The following is an 18,779-nucleotide window of genomic DNA, read 5'->3' on the forward strand; positions in this document are numbered from 1 at the left end:
CTTGAACGCTCGCTGTCTTTAGACAACTCTCCTGCTATCTCCATCAGAACAACCTTCTGGATCCGCACCAGTCTGGTTTCAAGGCAGGTCACTCCACAGAAACTGCCCTCCTTGCTGTCACTGAGGAACTGCACACTGCTAAAGCAGCCTCCCTCTCCTCTGTCATCATCCTTTTGGACCTGTCTGCTGCATTCGACACGGTGAACCATCAGATCCTCCTTCGCACTCTCCAAGAACTTGGAGTTTCAGGCTCTGCACTTTCCCTCCTCACCTCATACCTCAAAGACCGCACCTACAGGGTTACTTGGAGAGGGTCCGAGTCCGACCCTTGTCAATTAACTACAGGGGTCCCTCAGGGCTCTGTTCTTGGTCCCCTCCTCTTCTCCTTGTACACAAACTCGCTCGGATTAGTCATTAGCCCGCATGGTTTTTCATACCACTGCTACGCTGACGACACCCAATTAATTCTGTCCTTTCCCCGCTCAGAGACCCAGGTCGTCGCACGCATCTCTGCTTGTCTAGCTGACATCTCTCAGTGGATGTCTGCTCACCACCTCAAGCTCAACCTTGACAAGACTGAACTGCTTTTCCTTCCGGGGAAAGATTGTCCCACTCTTGACCTAACAATCAACATCGGCACCTCTGTTGTTTCCCCGACTCAGACTGCAAGGAATCTGGGTGTGACCCTAGATAACAACCTGTCCTTCACTGCAAACATCGCTGCTACAACCCGCTGCTGCAGATACACACTTTACAACATCAGGAGGATGCGTCCCCACCTGACCCAGAAAGCAACGCAGGTTCTGGTCCAGGCTCTCGTCACCTCACGCCTAGACTACTGCAACTCCCTCCTGGCTGGTCTACCTGAATGTGCCATCCGACCTCTGCAGCTCATCCAGAATGCAGCTGCTCGCCTGGTCTTCAACCTTCCTAAATTCTCCCACACCACTCCGCTCCTCCGCTCCCTTCACTGGCTTCCGATAACTGCTAGAATCCACTTCAAGACAATGGTACTTGCGTACCATGCTGCGAATGGATCTAGCCCTTCCTACATCCAGGACATGGTTAAAACCGTACACCCCAGCACGTGCACTCCGCTCTGCATCAACCAAACGGCTCGCTGCACCATCGCTGCGAAGTGGACCCAAGTTCCCATCAGCAAAAACACGTGGGTTTGCTGTCCTGGCTTCAAAATGGTGGAATGAGCTCCCCATTGACATCAGGACAGCAGATAGCTTACACACCTTCCAGCGCAGACTGAAAACTCATCTCTTTCGCCTCCACTTCGAGCGATAGAACTATTAACAAAGCACTTATATACTAATAAAGGGCTGGCTTATCTAAAGCCAGTTGAGTAGCACTTGAAATGTTTTTGCTCTATGAAGCCTGATGTACTTATATGATTCTGTTTTCTTCAAGTTTGTATTTTGTTGGTCGAACGCACTTATTGTAAGTCGCTTTGGATAAAAGCGTCAGCTAAATGCAATGTAATGTAATGTAATGAGACGCTTTCAAAATTGTAACAATACTGTTTTGGAGAAATAAAGTAAGCTTATGCTTAAAGAAATACTGAGCATGGCTGTTATTATTGTTGCGCTCATATACATTCTTTATTTTCCATAATGACATGTTTTTAAAGATTTACACTGTTGACCCCCTCGCCACAGAATACAGAAAGTTAAATTGTGTTTTTCAATAAATCTCTTTATCACTTTTTGCCTAACTTTTAATATGCCATCTTAACCAATAAAGTGTTTGCATAGACCCCAAATCTATTTCTTCTGAGAAGCAACACACACACACACACACACACACACACACACACACACACACACACACACACACACACACACACACACACACACACACACTAAATGCTACATTTTAGTGCTTCTTGGTGACTAAATTGAAATCATGTCTAGTCGGTTTATGTGACACAATATCAGTAAAGCTTAATTTCAATGCTTTTTCACATGAATCTACTTTTATTTGTTCCTGAAAACCTACAAAGTTACTACATTACAATTAATCTTGAAATACAGAAGGATCAACTCAAAAGTGTTAAGCAAAAAATGTTGAAGTGTACACAGCATGCACCAATAGTCCAATAATATTCTCTATTGCTTATTAAATGCAATCACCACAAGAACCACAGGTGGTCATTTCAAGTGTAATTTTCTGTTAATTAAGCATCGAAAGTGGACCAGAGAAAAGTGTAATGGTCCTGCAGGAACATTATAGGAACTAATAAAAAAGAATGTCCAAACAAAAGAAGTTAGAGATATCATGCAAGGTGTAAAGTCAAAGACAGTAGGAGCTCTGTGGCAGGAATAATGCACCGACAGTTGTGAGAGCTGGATAATAACAGCATGAGATGAAATTACTTGAAGTGAGAACATGTTATGAATATGTCTTCAGAAAATTACTCACAATTAAATGAAACAGACTCTCCAAAAAGTAAATGTTCCAAGTTGTATGCAAATGTAGGCAATAATTATGCCACATGTTCAATTGTAACCAAGCTCTTGAACAGCCTGCTACTTTTTCAAAGTTCGTTCAATATACAGCTGCAGTAAAGCAGTTGGTGGTCATTGAGAGCTATTATTCCCCACAAATGTATACAAAATATAAAAGCTTACTCAAAACGTATCAACTAAAGTGTGATCAACCCACAGAGTTTAGTCAATGGATTTAACTTTTGTTACAAAGTGGTTGAAGCAAGCCATTACATTAAATAGCCTACTGGACTGTTTTTTTGACAACTAACATGTTAGCTAGCTAGCTTCTGTAACCACCTTGTACACCCGCCAAGACCTGAACAAGTGGAAACAGCTAGCCTGGTTCTGTCCAAAGGTAAGAAAACAAACAATAAAAGCTACATTCTATCATATAAAGATGATACATTAGACAATTGTTTTTAGACTATTACAGTCCTAATACATTTTGGCAGATTTCCTTCTCTCGTTTCGAGCCAGCTGTTTCCCTGTTTCCAGGCAATATGCTAAGCTAAGATAACCATCTTTTTTATCTAGATTTCTGATTAGCTTAAAGACATGACAGCTTGGCAATTAACAGAGCACTAGTTTCATTTAATTCAATACAGACAAAAGATAATCATTATTATTTTCCAGCTAAATGAGAATCAAGGGACCATTCAATTTATTGCACACTGACCTGCCATTTTTATCATCAGGGATTAGCTTGTGTTCATTGTGTTGTTTGTTTATTTTTTCATCTTCTTTGCTTCTTTTCACCCGTTGCATGTAATTTGATAAGAGTCTGCTAAATGTTTCCCTCACAAAATCTAATGTAGCCTATAAGGTAACGTCAGCAAAATAAGTTGAATTACTTATGGCGCATTTCCACTGCAGCGGGTAGCCCCGTATGAGCGTCCTTAATCGTCCTCAAGCGGCCAGGCCAGTTTTTGGTGGCCTTTCCATATAGCGTAGCACCGGCTAGCGGGTACTTTTCCCCTCTTTTTCCGGCCCCATAAAATCGTGGTTCTATCGGGCCAGGGCTGAACTAGTGACGTCAAAACTCTCGACTGCTGATTGGTCAGAGAGAATCGTCACAAGATCGCGCGCGAGATCATCCCTAGCGTCGCATATATATCTAGAAGCAAGCTTGCAGCATTTTTATACACAGCATTTTTATAAACGGAGGAGCTACAAAAATGGCAACGTCAAAGAAAAGCACACCGTGGTCGACCGAGGAGGTGACGACGTTCCTACATCTCATTGGGGATGATAAAATCCAGCGGGAGCTCGTCGGAACAACTCGAAATGTGAAAGTGTTCCAGGATGTCTCTGCACAGATGCCCGCCTACACTGCGTTGCTACCCCAGGTCCTAAACTGTAATGGAAATGCACCACGGCCTCGGACGGCCAGCGAGGCAGCCCGAGGACTGAGCGAGGAAGCTTAGGGACGCTTAGGGACGCTTAGGGACGCTTAGGGACGCTTAGGGACACTTAGGGACGCTTAGGGACGCTTAAACTGCAGTGGAAATGTGCCATTAGATTTTGAAAAATTCTGCATATCTAATACAAACTGCCTTGTGTTTAAATGGATTATCAACAGGTTGTCTCGATGTGATTGTTTTTTTTCCTATTGATAAGGACAGACGGGAATAAATAAGCATTACATTTTTGTTTTCCCTCTTGCATATGAGATATCTTATTATGCCTGACGTTTCATCAAAACATTACTCCAATGTGCTCGCCTAAAGTTCCTCATGATTTCTCTCTCTGGCAAGAGCCAAAAACTTCCCTTACATTTCTTTAATGACCACAAGTCAACATCTTTATCTGTAAAGACGGCCAACACTGAATCACACTGCAAAAATAGATATTGAGTTTTAAATGTTCAAGATCGGCACATGTCCGCAATATCAGGTATCTAACTTTGTACTTGCGGGGGACAACATTTAAAAATAGACTCACACCCCGAGACTACCGGCTCAAGCCTGGACTCATACTGAAGTCCTGCAACACACGTCTGAATCCTCAACCGCACGGCTATTACAAGGGTACGTACTACACGCATGGCTGAAAAACCCCTTCACAGGCTGTCAACTGTTACAATACCTCAAGTAATATTTATATTTTTCATCATGTGTGAGTCAGCTGTTAGGTAACTTCTTAGACACGTGTTTGTGGTCTTACTTTTGGAATGGTAAATGTTGTCAATTCCACTGCGTTGTCTGACTGCTGACAGGTTGACACACTCGGCTTGGCTGCATTATAAACATATCATACAATTTGTGAAGCATCAGATTTGAATCCCTAAAGTGATTAAAAATCGAAATTACTCAACAATATTTGTTTGTTTTTCTGCTTATTTGTAGCCCTCGGTGTTGAGAATGTCTTGAATTATGAGGCCTCTCGTTTTCTGATTTCTAAAACCGCGTTTCTTATTTACTCGAGGTCTAGTCTTTCAATCAAGTTGTTCACATACAGAGGTTTTAAAGAAGCAGTGGTCTCTTAGGGCGTGTTGTGTGCTTGAGGACGGATCTATTTTGGCACAGAGAGCCAAGTTGACTTCGAATTACTGTACAAGTTCTTGCTCTCAGTCACCCAGGCGCTGACAACTTTATTGTTTTTTGATGTTGTTATACAGTAGATCAAGTCCTATCTAATGCATTAATCAACCAAGCCAACAACAATTATTTCTGATTCATATAAAACCTTTCAAGTGCCTCTGAGAGTATGATACCACTTAGAGAATTGGGACATTAGTATGCACACGATAATTAAAAAGGTAAATATGGAATCAGTGTATGGCATATCACACAGATTGGCTTAATTTAAGGAAAACAATCCATAACATTATTATTAAGACATGTTTTAATGCATTTGCATCTTGGGCATTGCGTGAAATGTGTTTATAGATTATCCAAGGCGTTTGTCAAGTCAGGATCAGTATTCCTTGGTAAACACTTCAGACCTGCTCGAGGTGTCCTTCACTGCAACAGGAATGTGACGAATGCAGGTCATGGCTGAATATGTGCTGGTATTTTTCCAGTGTCGTTTGTCATCGGTTCCCCTCCTGCAAACTTGTATATCAGGGTGCATGTTTTGAAGCCTCCCCCTTCAACACTTCACATCAGGCTTGTGCTCGTATATTAGGTTGGGCAATGTGAATCTAATATGGGTGCCCTTTAGACACAGATGTGCTTTTACAGTCACATGAAGTCTCTACATATTGCAGATGTAATGAAACCCAGCTGAATTATTAAGAATCAACCCCAGTGTTACTCATCAGTTGCATGTCATTTTGGTTACCTATATTTTTAGATTTTTAGATTTACTTGAAAACTGCTTAACAATAAACTTCTTCAAATGCGTTTTAAGACATTTTAAAGTTAGGAGTATAATGCAAAATGTGTGCATCAATGTAGTTGTTTAGTAAATACTTAAATCAGAAGAACCTGACATGTTTTACTACCTCTTAGTTGTGTAAAACTATAATACATTTAAGAATGTCTGGGTCTGGTAACAGCACAACAACACACACTGGACATCTTTATCAGCTACAGGGCAACAACTAGGAAGGTTTCCTGTTGATAAGGTATGTCAAGGGCCCTTTAAAAGCCTCCAAAATAGATGCAACATGCCATTTAAAAAAAGAGATATCTCCTGAAACATAAATAGATAGAGGTAGATAGTGGACCTTACTTCCAATAACTCTATATAACAAATCACCTCTGGCTGGAAGGGAACTCTCTGCTCCAGCTTCTCTTTGGATAACTGGACACACTGTACATTTTATATTTATATTTAATTTAATATTCCATTCCCTACACTTAATGTAAATAGTAGCCTGCTTTGTATTGTGTCTAAAGCCCTTCAAGAGTGTTTTATTGTGAGAGTTTATACATTTTTTATCTTCACTCTCCACTGTATATTTTCTACTTTTTAATGCTGTTTTAATTCTATTTTGAGATGTTTAAATCCTAGTATTGTTCATATGCCTTGTTTTGCTTTGTTGTTTTGTTATGCTGCTGCAACGCAAACATTTCCCGATTTGGGATCAATAAAGTACCTCTTATCTTATCTTATGCTTCATATCAAGGAGGTAACTATACTCAAGTGCCTCAGATAAGAGATTATTTGACTGTCTGACTTCACTTTGCAGGTACTAAATAAATACAGTTGGACCAAGGGGAGGAAATGTCTCAAGAAACGCCAAGCAGAAACACGCTTCCTGCTATTTGTCCCACGGCTTAGCCTGAAGTTGGAATCTGGAATCTAGCAGCACAAGATGGACCTGTCACTCCATTGCACAGATGAGAAAACATGTTCCCTTCCAGCTCTTACAGACTGTCTAACTGAGACTTGAGTTGCTCCTTCTCTTATGCACAGTCTTATCGAAAACATGCTGTCCGCAGAAAAGGCAGGGGCCGAGGTCGAGTTAGATATCTCAGACCCTAAAGTCAAATCAACCGAGCCTTTATTAAACACTTCCAAATGTCTCAATCAGGAGAAAACCCCCAACTCAGACTGCTTGGAGCCCCCATCATCCAGCTTTGATATGTCCGAGTGTTTACCATTTTGCTCTGATTCAGCACCAAAGGATGATGATTTCAGAGTGTGTAGCTATTTGGGTTCATCAGAACCTGTATTACCAATATTACCTCACTTCTCTCATGATTTGATTTCCCCCCTCTCTGAATCTTTTTCAGAGTTTCACTTTTCAAAAGAACCAGCCCTGTCCTTTTCATTAATACAAGACAATGGTACACCTCTGCTTTTTGGGGCCATGTCTTCTACTTCTGAAAGTTCGACGGAGACATCTGACACTGAGCCTCCTTCCAGCTCTGAACACTGTCGAGCCACTTTTCTATTAAAGTCGTTATCACATGAGTCAGATCGTTTAGAGAGCGATACAGCTCTACCACCTGTGTCAGACCTTTACATCTTTGAAAGTGACACACAAGAGTTCCTCCTGACCCCTGATGTAGATCCGCAGGAGATTAAAAGTCCTGAAGACAAAGGACAAAGGACATTTTCAGACACAGAGGGAGGAAAGGCAGAACCTGACTGCGGTACATGTGACCTTGTGTGTGATTCAGAAAACGTGGTGACACAATGTCATAGCGGCTCGAGTGAGGAACGAGCTATGGTGGGTTATGAGTCAGACGTAAGCCAACATTCAAAGTCAAGACCACCTGCTGTGGATGCCTGTGAGGCAGGCTTGATGTCGGTAAATGATGGGAGGCGAGGAAAAGCAGAGGTCTCTGATTCGACCCACCAAACAAGGCGAAGCGACAGCCCTATCGAGCTGTGGCTGGACGCATGCCAGTATCTGACAGGTGAGGATACACAAGATAAGGATGTGTGGGACCAGACGGGACTTCATATTATTCAAGGAGAGCTCACCAGTGACGTTTATTTTCCCCCAGGAGAGACAAACGTGTCAGGTTACAACCCTGATGGGAGCGAGGGGATTGGCTGGTCCAGCGATGACACCAGGGGTTGGGGGCCACCAGTTGAGCGGTGGTCATCCATAGACAGCTGGGCCAGTGCACTCTCAGACTGGAGTGGGATCATCGCAGCTCCACCAGAGGACTTTGCAGCCGCTTTTACAGAAATAGGGGCCGGGATTGATGCTCTAACACAGGCACTAGCAGAGGTGAATACTCATATTAGGACAGAGACGTTTAAAGAAGGAAAGGGTCTAGAGCCAGGAGTACAGGCAACCATGGGCATCCAGGATCAGCCCCTAGAGGCGCAAAACACCCCAGAGAGCTCCTTCCTCTCTGGGCAGAGCTCTTTGTGCGAAGCTGCACGACCTGAGCTCAGAGACAGAGAGGACTCCCAGAGCGTTGAATCCTTGTGTGATTCAACAGCGAACTCACAAGATGAAAAGGAGCCGGAGGAGATCCAGAGCTGCCAGGCTGAGCTCTCTGCATGCCCCACAAACCAGCACTCATCCATGGGATCATCCAGTGCTACCATGGCCTTTCCTGGAGGGTACAGTTCAGATGTGATCGTTGGATCCAATTCTGCGTATCTGGACCTTTCTCACTTTGGATTTGAGGACACTTTTGTCAGCAGTGAAGAACATCCGGTCGTACTGAATATAACAGAGGATACAGATTTGGCGGGACAAAATAAACCTGGAGAGCTGATGATTGAAGAGGTAAGATAGATAGATGTATGCTTGTATTGTCCCATACACTTCCGTAAAGTATTTAACAAACACACGCGCCTGTCCACACACATCACTTTTTGTGTAATATATGGCAGACAGTGAGAGAGCAGTGGAAAGAGTTACCCCTCTCGATTGAGAGAACAATCAGTCGTGCTTGGCGCCAGATAAATCAGTAATGGGCTTTGTTAACACGTCCACAACGTTAAAAGGCATTCCCACCTTTGTCCTTGTCAGTCTTTTCATTCCTAGAGTATTGATAGCCAGTCAGGAGTTGTGCAGTTCTGAAAAGTGATATCGATGCATGACACTCACAAGTATTGTCACCCTGCTTTGGATGGGAGCCACCTATTTTACACCCGTGACGCCTTGCATGTCTTGGCTTAATTCTGTGTGATTGGATAAGTCCTTTGGCTCCCGTCTCAAAGACTGACAGCTGTGTGTGCTGAAGGAAACTGGGAGTGCATGTGAGGAAAACTTCAGATGGACTGAAATGGCATCTAATAATAGTTTGGATTTCAATGATAATAGCATGCATCCGTGGCATGTCAGGGTGGAGGGGTGGAGGGGTGAGAGGAAGGCACAGCTGAGGACTGAAACATGACCCTCCCTTGCTCTCTCTCTCTCTCTCTCTCTCTCTCTCTTTATGTGTACACCCTTTAACACACCCATTCCCACCGCATCTCCTTTAGAAACCAAGGATCAGGACAACAAGAGGTCCGTGGGCATAGGAGACTGCTTTTGATTGGCTTATGTGTGCAGGGCATAGTCGGAGCTCTTGTCTATAACAGCGACAGTCTAGGTTGGCATACAGGACATATGGACAGTGGGATTGGATATAAAAGCATGGTGTTTCATAAACGTCTGCTTTGTGGCTCCATAGAAAGGTATGTGTTAGAAAGGATCTGAATGCTCTGGCATGTTTTTGTAACCTACTATCTATAGAATCTGCCTTTGAATAATAACCGGCCAACACTTTGGTGTTATTGTAAGGTCCAGTCGATCATTTAACATCCTCAGTGTAACAGACTTTTACTGAAGAATATGATCATTTTATAAATATAAGTGTACAATTTCCTAAAATTGCCTACATTTTCTTCAATAATTGTTGTTTTTTCATTACCAGCCCTTTAGAGATTAAGTAACCTACTATCTATAGAATCTGCCTTGATATTATAACATGCCAACACTTGAGTGTTATTGAAAGGTCTATACAATCATTACCATTATCAGTTCAGTATGACAGTTCACTCAAGCATGTGATAATTGAATAAATATTAGTGTCTACAATGTACTATTTCTTGTTATTTCTTGAATTAATAGTTGTTGTTTTTTCATTGCCAGCCCTTTAGAGATGAAGTGTGTGAAGTGACATACGAACACATCGTCTCCCAGCCGGGCTCTGTGGTCGAGCAGGAAGTCAACAGAAGCTGTGCGGAGGTCTTTCGAGAAGATACAGAACCTTCATCAGATCTTCGTTTTCCCCCCAAAAACACTCTGACAAACTCCCGCGTGCCAAATGTGCCCAAACGACCTGACACTCTACCAGACCTTAACGGGCCATGTCAGGTGGAGCAAGAGAGGGGACGTCCCAAGTTTATTATGCCCTTAGCCCCTCTTGATATCTGCTCCTCCCTCGTCTGTCGGACAAACTGCACTTTGGAAGGAGATCAAGCTTCTCTCAATGACAACACAGACCTCGGTTGTGGTCACGTACAACCCTGCATTCTCTGGCCAACCTTGGATGGGATTACTGACAAAACTTCTTTGGATGGTAACGAGTTGATTCATAGAAAGGAAAATACAACAAAGTCTGCAGAGAAATCTTCAACAAAGAAACAACCGGACTTTGTCACTGCGAGAAAAACAATACTTGAGGAGATTAATGACCTCAGTAACGAACTTTGTCACTTGGCTGATGTCCCTGCAGATCATTTCATCGTGTCACAGAGGAACCGCATTGCATTCATCACTTTAGATTTAAATGACCCATTTGTCCCCTGGGCTGTAAAACCCATCGCCAAAGCCATACCGTCTGAGTTAAGTCAGAAAACAGCTGGAACTATGCCGCATAAAACCCACAAGTGGACCTCAGAGAGCAGAGCCCGCTCCAAGAAGGACAAAACAGCTGGCCATCATTATGGTGTCCAAGCTACAAAGCAACAGGATCATTTATCTCATCACGTTTCCCCCCAGCAGGAAACTCGTCCTCTTTCTGAGGAAAATCACATTAGTGAGAACATTGAAGTCGGGCCTGAGGAAAAGGAGGATAAACTGGTGATTGAAGCTGTTGTAGAAGCTGAGAAAGCTCCAAACAAACCACATGGCAAGAAGAAAAAGAAACACGCTCTGAATGCAACGGGAGTGAAAAGTGTAGCGGAGCCTCTGGTTGAGGTGGACAATGGCGCAAAACCAAAGACTGCAAAGGGAAGGATTGATATGTTTGAGGCCAAGCCGGGTGGTAAAACTTGGAAAACTGAAAATGACAGTGATCAGTCGGAGGAGAAAAAGTCCCAGAAAGCAGAAGCCAAAGCTAAAGCTTCCTATGGAGAACCACTTCTGCATCGTGAAGATCATAAAGACAAGCCCAAGAACTTTACCAGTACTCTGAACGATGATATCATTAAAAAACGTCGGCTGTCAGAGAACAAATGTGTAAAGATTGTCAGTGGTTTGGACTCTAAACTACCAAAGCCAGACATTTCCATTCTGGCAAAGGCAGAGGAAACCAAGGCGGATGCTGGAGCGACTCGCAAGAAGGCGTACAGTGAAGTGGTCAAACAGAAAATCCCAGCTAAAGAAGGTAAGGGATACACATCAAACTATGCATCTCACGTTAGTAAAAACATCCTATTACTAATGATTTGTCTACATATGCAGACATTAAAGTGGTACAGCCCATCCAGGCAGTGTCGCTGAGCGGAGACCCCCAGACTCTGTGCCTGTGGTGTCAGTTTGCGGCGGTTTTCTCCAACCACACTGTCACCTGGAGCAGAGGCGACACTGTCCTGTCTGAGAGCAAGAGAAGGTATTTACAGAGGTTTAAGTTAAAATAGGTTCATTTGTACACATATCTCAACTTTTAAACACTCCAGATAACTATAATCCCCTACAAGTACCACATACTTAATAATGAAAGTATATTTTGCAACTAGCAATACTATGTTTTCTTTCATTTAAGTGATGCCACACCCATAGCCTATTAGAAATGTATTCCAGTCCTTCATTGACACTAGCTATATACTAAATGTTTTAATTTCTTGAACTTTATTGGTACTCAGGTTTGCCTTTGTGCTTCTTCCACAAAACTAAATATTCATTACTCTGAGCAAAATCACTTAAAATAGATATTTGCATATGGAAGCAGGATCTAGGCAAGAGGGTAACATTTTCTATCAGAACGCTAAAAGGGAAAAGCAATTTTGCAATACTGTACTAATACTTTGCAATTATAAAGTAAGGTTTTACATTTTGCTTTCTCTAAATCTTTGCAAAGCAGTCAGTAGCCAACCTGGGTTGGGAGGGTTACTTTATGCTGTTACATCTAATAGTTACTTTAAAAGTCCCCCAATATACTATCTTTCATCAATATATTATAGGTCTCGGATATATATATATATAACATGTCTCTGAAGTGTTTGGCTCCAAACACCAAACAGATCATGCATTGCAGCATTACCCATAATCCCCTCTGTTTCAGCCCTTTTCAAAAGTGCTGATTCTCTGTCTGTTACTTTAGATGAAAATAAGGAGCCCCTCCCCACGCTCCTCTGAGAGATATTTGATTAAAAGAATACAATGGTGCTCTCGGAGGAGATTCAGGTGGTAATGGGGGGGGGGGGGTTACCTTGGTTGGTGATTGGCTAATGGTTACACAAGCCAAGAAATTGTTATGACATCATAAAGTGGCCAAAATCTGATTAGCTCATTTTCAGACAGGTTTTTATAAATGGATCAGGAGAAAAAGAGAGAGAATCTTTTTTTCTGAAACGTTCAGAATCTCTTAACACAGAGGGGACACATGTTGATGAATAAAAGACATGAAAAGGTGGATTTTGCATAATAGGTGACCTTTAAGTTACCTTTGGCTTGTCTCAATATCAAATGCAATGCCAATGAGACATGACAAGAGAAATATCAATAAGATGTTTTGGTACCACTTTACAATAAGACTACCCTTATAAAGGATTCATAAAGGGTTTATAATTAGGTTATGAATTAGGTTGAAAACACTTTATTAATCATTAAGAACCAGTTCTAACATAGATCATACATCAACACAGGCTCACTATTTGGCAAGGTGACTATGCCTTATATTGGCTACTTAGCGAGAATCAACTCTGTGAACAACAGAACAGATGCCAAGGATGCTGGCTGATGAAGAAGACGAAGTAAGCTAAGTAGCCAATTGACTTAGCAGTACAGATAAATGTGGGCTCACTATTTGGCAAGCAACTGGTCACAGTCGCCCTGTTTATCTCATGTCTTATAAAAGCTTATTAATGATTTATAAAGTGTTCACAACCTAATTAATTAATTAATTACAAACTATTCGTAAACCCTTTGTAATGGTAGTCTTATTGTAAAGTGGTACCGATGTTTTTTACTTAAGTGTATTGTTACAGAAAACAGAACAATGTAATTTTAGAAAAGAATAAACCTAGATATTTAATATAAAAAATGTGAGGATTGATTTGTAGGAAAACCTGCCTTTCACTAATCATATAAGACAGTCACCAACAATGAAACACATGAGCACACACTACAGTTTAAAAAAGCAATATACAATACATTTCCTGCAATTCTAAAGTAATGTTTGACATGTTGCTCTCTCTGAATCAGTAGCAACTATTGTGTAACCCATACCTTCAAAATAGGTATACATTTATCTATACGTCACAGAGGACAAGGGAGAAGAAGAGCAGGGGGAGTTTAAATGATTTGATAACGAAAAAAGACTGACAGTCTGAAGTTCAGAAAACTGGCAGAGTACAGCAGTAAAACCAACATAAGGAATGCTAAACACTGGGATAACAAACCTACCAAACCTGAAGTAACTGATTGAAGGAACAAACAGAAGGCCTCATCAACTGATGAAATGCAGGTGTGGGGGGAAACAGGCGGGAAAAAGACAAAGGCAGGAAGTAAAACTAAACATGCCACGTAATAAAACAGGTAACAGACTAAAAACCAAATCCCAGGGCAACGACAGCTACCTTCACTCGCATCATACTCTAGCAATCGAGAATAGGAGCAACCAAAGCCGCTATGATCAGCTGACACTATTCTAACGTGTTGCCATATAGATCCTGGATTGCCATCATGTATATAGTTCATGTGAATGTCACAGTGAACCCACATTTGATATTAGGTTTTTTTTGCAATTCCACAGGGTCAGAAATCAGTGGTTTTGTGTGGGGCATTTTGTAACACTGTACCTTTTTTGAAGTGCAGGGGACGAGAGCAGAGTGTCTGTGAACATCTGCAACGCTTCTCAGAAAGACCTGGGCAAGTACCAGTGTCAGATCACCAGTTTACATGGATCGGCCTCCCTGGACTACGTGCTCACATATGAAGGTATACATATTGATTTAACCTCATCAACAATTTAGAAAATCATTGTGTATCCACCCCCATTTACAAAAGTTGTATTTTCTTTTATATTTGTAGTGCTCAGTGAGATTGTCATCCCTCCATCTCCAAAGACCATCTTATGTGAGTTTTGGAAAAAGGTTTCTTTCTTTACACATTTGGGTATTTGTGTGGACTTTGATGGACAACCGCTGACATATTTGTATTTTGTATTAGCTGCCCCTGTGGAGGTTGGGAGTGAAGAGGAGGATATCCAGTGCTCCAGGCTGATTTTCAAAGAGGATTTCCTATCTGACCAGTGTTTTGGAGAGAACCAGCCTGCCAGCATCATCACTGAAAAGGTTCACTTTGGGGAGGGGATGCACCGCCGGGCTTTCCGGACCAAGATGCAGGCGGGGCAGATACCCCTCTTACTACCAGGACACTGCTGTGTGCTCAAAGTACACAACTCCATCAGCTACGGGACCAAGAACAACGACGAGCTCGTTCAGAAGAACTTCACCTTGGCTGTAGAGGTAGGGAATGAAATAAAGTGCATATACTGTAAACATATATTTACATAAATACCTTAGAAATGCTTCTGAAAGAAAACACTTTATGAAAATGTTTTTAGGCTTGTCATTTTCAATTAATATCAAAACATTCTCATTAAGAAGTTGACATTTATATCACGTCGAATAACATTTATGACTCAAATGCATTCCTACTGTAACTTGAACATGCTTATAAGGTGCCACTTTTTTACGTGAATTTTCAATGAAAATACGATAATTAGTGCCACCAAAATATACATAATGTGTATGTGAGGTACGTGGCTTTATATTGATATGTTTATTATCCCATTGTGTGTTAAAATACCTTAAAGATGTTTACGTGTATTTGATTACTAGTCTATTCAAAGTATTGCTTGCTGACATGTTTGCCCTATAATACAGAAAGATATTGTTTTGTAATGTGAGCGTTTGCCCTGTAGGAGTGCCATGTCCAGAACACAGCAAGAGAGTACATCAAGGCGTACACAACTGCAGCGGAGTCTGTGAAGGCCTTCGGAGCGGTCCCAGAGTGAGTCACACAACAGCGATCTGTAGAGTGAATGCAAAACACAGGTCTGAGCTTTAAGATAATGTAAAATACTCAGAGCTCAATGCATTTTGTTCTTTGCTTCCACCAGGATTATTCCCATCTACCTGGTTCACCGCCCGTCCAACGACGTCCCGTACGCCACGCTGGAGCAGGAGCTGATTGGGGACTTTGTGAAGTATTCAGTGAAGGACGGGAAGGAGATCAACCTGAAGAGGCGCGACTCGGAGCCGGGACAGAAGTGTTGTGCTTTCCAGCACTGGGTCTACCACAAGACTGACGGCAACCTGCTGGTCACTGACATGCAAGGTACGGGTTGAAATGTATACTAATACACACGTTGTTTTTATCTGCAAATTATTCTGCTTTAACTTATAATTCATACAATATATAGGCTTTGAATTTAATTGTATTTATTCCTTATTTTACTCGTATTCTATTCTTATTTTATTTGTATTCTTATTTTATTCCTTTTTAATCTTATTTGTATTCTTTTTTTTCTTTTCTTATTCATTTTTCTTTATTCTTGTTACTCTTAATTTATTGTTGCATTCAGTCTTGTGATAACGTTTTATTTTGTAACACAAAGCTACAGTGTGTGTTGCTCTGGTTACAACCTGGGAAAGGGTAGTCAGTGTTTTTTGTATCACTCTGTGTATGTGTGTATGAAAACGGCTTATAAATAAAGTTTGATTGGATTTGATTTGAACTAAAGATCATAATGTCTCTTGTTTCCAGGAGTAGGAATGAGGCTTACTGATGTGGGAATAGCCACCTGTAAGAAAGGGTGAGTATTTCTTTTGAGAGCAATACTAAAGCATGTTTCCTGTTGCATGCAAACAGATGTATTAATACATTATTATTTCTTTTTTAGATACAAGGGCTTCAAAGGAAACTGTGCCACTTCCTTCATTGACCAGTTCAAAGCTTTGCACCTGTGCAACATGTACTGTGAGTTACTGGGCCTCAAATCCCTGCAGCCCAAACCCAGAAAGGCTGCACCCGCCCCCAAAGCCAGAGCCCCGCCCCCCGCTGCTCCCAAGAAGAAAAGCTTTGGGCCGACAGTGAAGGGGAAGTCATAGTAGTGGGATAACCTTGGACTATGTTTCAGTATTCTATTGACTAGCTTAGGTTGTATGTGATCTGCTCCTCCAGTCATGCAGAGATTGGCCTGTACATATATAACAGAAAGGGCTCTGTCATTCTGAGCTGCGGACGACGGAGAAAACAGATGTTTTTCACTCGTTATACAACCGGCAGCTGTTGTTTCACAAGAGTTTTTATTTTCTTCATCTCGTGTTGAACATTTGAGAGATATATTTTATTTAAATGAGATGTTTCAGAGTGTATTTATAATCCATTGGAGGACACTTTATGTCATGGAAAACTGTGACAAATGTAACAAACACTTGAAAACGATGCTAACGTTGAGTTTGTGTTGAAAACTGTGACGTCTTAGAGATTGCTTTATTTTTGAGGTGCAATGATTCTTCTTGTTTTTCTACTTTGGTGATGTTTTCAAACTATTAGTTCATTAAATTAATGAACTTATATGTAAGCACACAATATATCTGTTTTATTAAAGACATGTTACTGGTTGACAATGCTTTCTAATTTTCTTCTTTAATGATCAAATCACATTTCGGGTTTTAAAAGATCAGTTGTTGACACTGTATGCACATGCCTGCTTGTAATTGAACATTGGGCTGGGTTTGAAGGTGTTTCTTTGTCTATCAATATATATTAACAGGCACTTTTATATAAGTACTTATATCATAACAGTTTTTCTTTTGTTAAGGTTGACACAACACAAGGAATGGCGGCAGCATGAAAACAAATGGCACGTCTATTTTTATTGATCCTCACAGGAGACGTCTCTAACAGCAAGTTAGCACCTCGCACACAAAGTCAGTGGGTCACACAGAGGCTCAACGTCATGCACAGGCTGGTGTAGTGTGTCCCCATGTGTTTCAGGCTGTACAGCAAGAACTCTTTAAAAATAAAAGCACTTTAAAGAGTTCGCTTAGGCCTTGTACCCAATTCACCAGCACTCACAAAGGTATGACTGTGAATATATCTCCTTGTTGTTCGGAGCTGGAATCTCAATGGTTTTTGCATTCATTGTAATCACTTTGGATAACATCGTCAGCCAAATGTGATGAGGAAACTATAACAGCTAATGCAGGAGACACAAGACAAACAAAAAGGTGGACACCAGGAAACCGAGGACTATCATGAGGTCTGTTTCACACTGGAGCTATTTAGTGTGATAATGGCGTTTGATTCACAGGACACAAACACCATTGTCACACTCCACAGCTCTGGAGGAAAGCGTGCACTGAAGATACTGCACACGGAGGGGTTGTTAATACAAACGGGTAGGCGGGTGATCTGGGGACAGAAGAGGAAGAACACGTTATTTGTGGAATCGAGAGTTAAAGTGAAAAAAACAAGGATTATGTCAAATGACACTTGGTTTTACACAAATCTACTGTAATGTTGTACTCATTGATTAAGTAAATACACAAGGCTTATCCGAAATGTCCAAGTCTTTTTTTACCGATTGTGGGGATGACTGCAGCTGTTTGCATTCAAAGTGTGTGAGAAACACTAAAATACCACCTGTGCCATTTTCTTTCTACCTCAGATCCTTCAAACTGCACGTCACAATGGATTTAATACGTCTGTATCGTTTCTTCTTTTAACTTTATAACATTTTGAGCTGAAAATGACACCGTAGTTTCGTCTTAACCAATACAACTGAGTTAAAACCATTAATAAAGGCTCCATATAGATTGCAGAACAACCAGAAATGATACATTTTATTGATAGAATTGTTTTTTTTTAAAGTACTCAAAGACACTCTCACCTCAAGTTTATAAAGTGGATCCTCTGTCCAGGATTCATCTGGCGACTCTCCTGCTCCTCATCCTCCAGCTCCTCTCCTCTCTGCTCCTTCCCCTCGCAGTAGAGATCTGTGTGTCTCTTCCAAACGGTTAAAAGTCCACTGGTGCGTCCGGAGCTGCAGGTTCATGATATGTGGTGCATTTTGGTTTGGTGCTGTCCCGTTCCAAGTCTTTATATAGACAGAGCAGGGTTTGGACAAACAGCCAGTTCCACATAAGTGATAAGCTACAGGGGAAGTATCGATCGACCCTGACCAGAGGTAGAGGGTGAGGGGTGGAGGAGGGGGAGACCAACAAAAACTGGGCCTGAACACCAAAGGTTTCTCTGAAAGTCACGAGCCGACGGTTCCTGCCAGGAGAACGTGGAGGAGAGGTTCACAACCTGAGTCCAGACTTTGGGCTACAATTAGCCCGTCTCAAAGTAAAAGCAAAAAGCAAAGCATCAAAGAGTCAAGTCAACCCACCTCCATTTATTTCATGTACATGTTAAAGAAAGGAAACAGATTCTTTGTAGTTAATGGATGAAAAATAGTTAATAGATACTTTGTAGGA

At 41.5% G+C, this 18,779-nt stretch overlaps 1 protein-coding gene and 1 long non-coding RNA gene across 5 annotated transcripts; one reads left to right on the forward strand and one right to left on the reverse strand.

Annotated features, from left to right (window-relative positions):
* The first annotated feature begins 4,450 nt into the window (after window positions 1–4,450).
* On the forward strand, window positions 4,451–16,927 carry alpk2 (alpha-kinase 2). 4 transcript variants are annotated; one of them, XM_034096058.1, is made up of 12 exons: window positions 4,451–4,525; window positions 6,634–7,810; window positions 7,901–8,640; window positions 9,994–11,452; window positions 11,530–11,677; window positions 14,099–14,226; window positions 14,320–14,364; window positions 14,458–14,756; window positions 15,215–15,303; window positions 15,413–15,630; window positions 16,060–16,108; window positions 16,196–16,927. In XM_034096058.1, exons 2-12 carry the CDS (start codon window positions 6,853–6,855, stop codon window positions 16,401–16,403), a joined length of 4,341 nt encoding a protein of 1,446 aa, XP_033951949.1. In that variant the 5' UTR covers window positions 4,451–4,525; window positions 6,634–6,852; the 3' UTR covers window positions 16,404–16,927. The 4 variants fall into 4 exon arrangements, with proteins under 4 accessions (XP_033951949.1, XP_033951948.1, XP_033951950.1 ...); XM_034096057.1 differs by having other exon boundaries at window positions 6,634–8,640; XM_034096059.1 differs by lacking the exon at window positions 11,530–11,677 and having other exon boundaries at window positions 6,634–8,640; window positions 14,104–14,226.
* Window positions 16,928–17,153: 226 nt separating this feature from the next.
* LOC117456250 (uncharacterized) lies at window positions 17,154–18,375 on the reverse strand. The gene is made up of 2 exons (XR_004553226.1): window positions 18,191–18,375; window positions 17,154–17,712 (listed from the first exon to the last, which is right to left on the reverse strand). It is a non-coding gene; the product is annotated as an uncharacterized lncRNA (long non-coding RNA).
* Between the last annotated feature and the right edge of the window lie 404 nt (window positions 18,376–18,779).

Source organism: Pseudochaenichthys georgianus, chromosome 12 (assembly GCF_902827115.2).
Source record: "Pseudochaenichthys georgianus chromosome 12, fPseGeo1.2, whole genome shotgun sequence".
In the NCBI taxonomy this organism is placed as follows: domain Eukaryota; kingdom Metazoa; phylum Chordata; class Actinopteri; order Perciformes; family Channichthyidae; genus Pseudochaenichthys; species Pseudochaenichthys georgianus.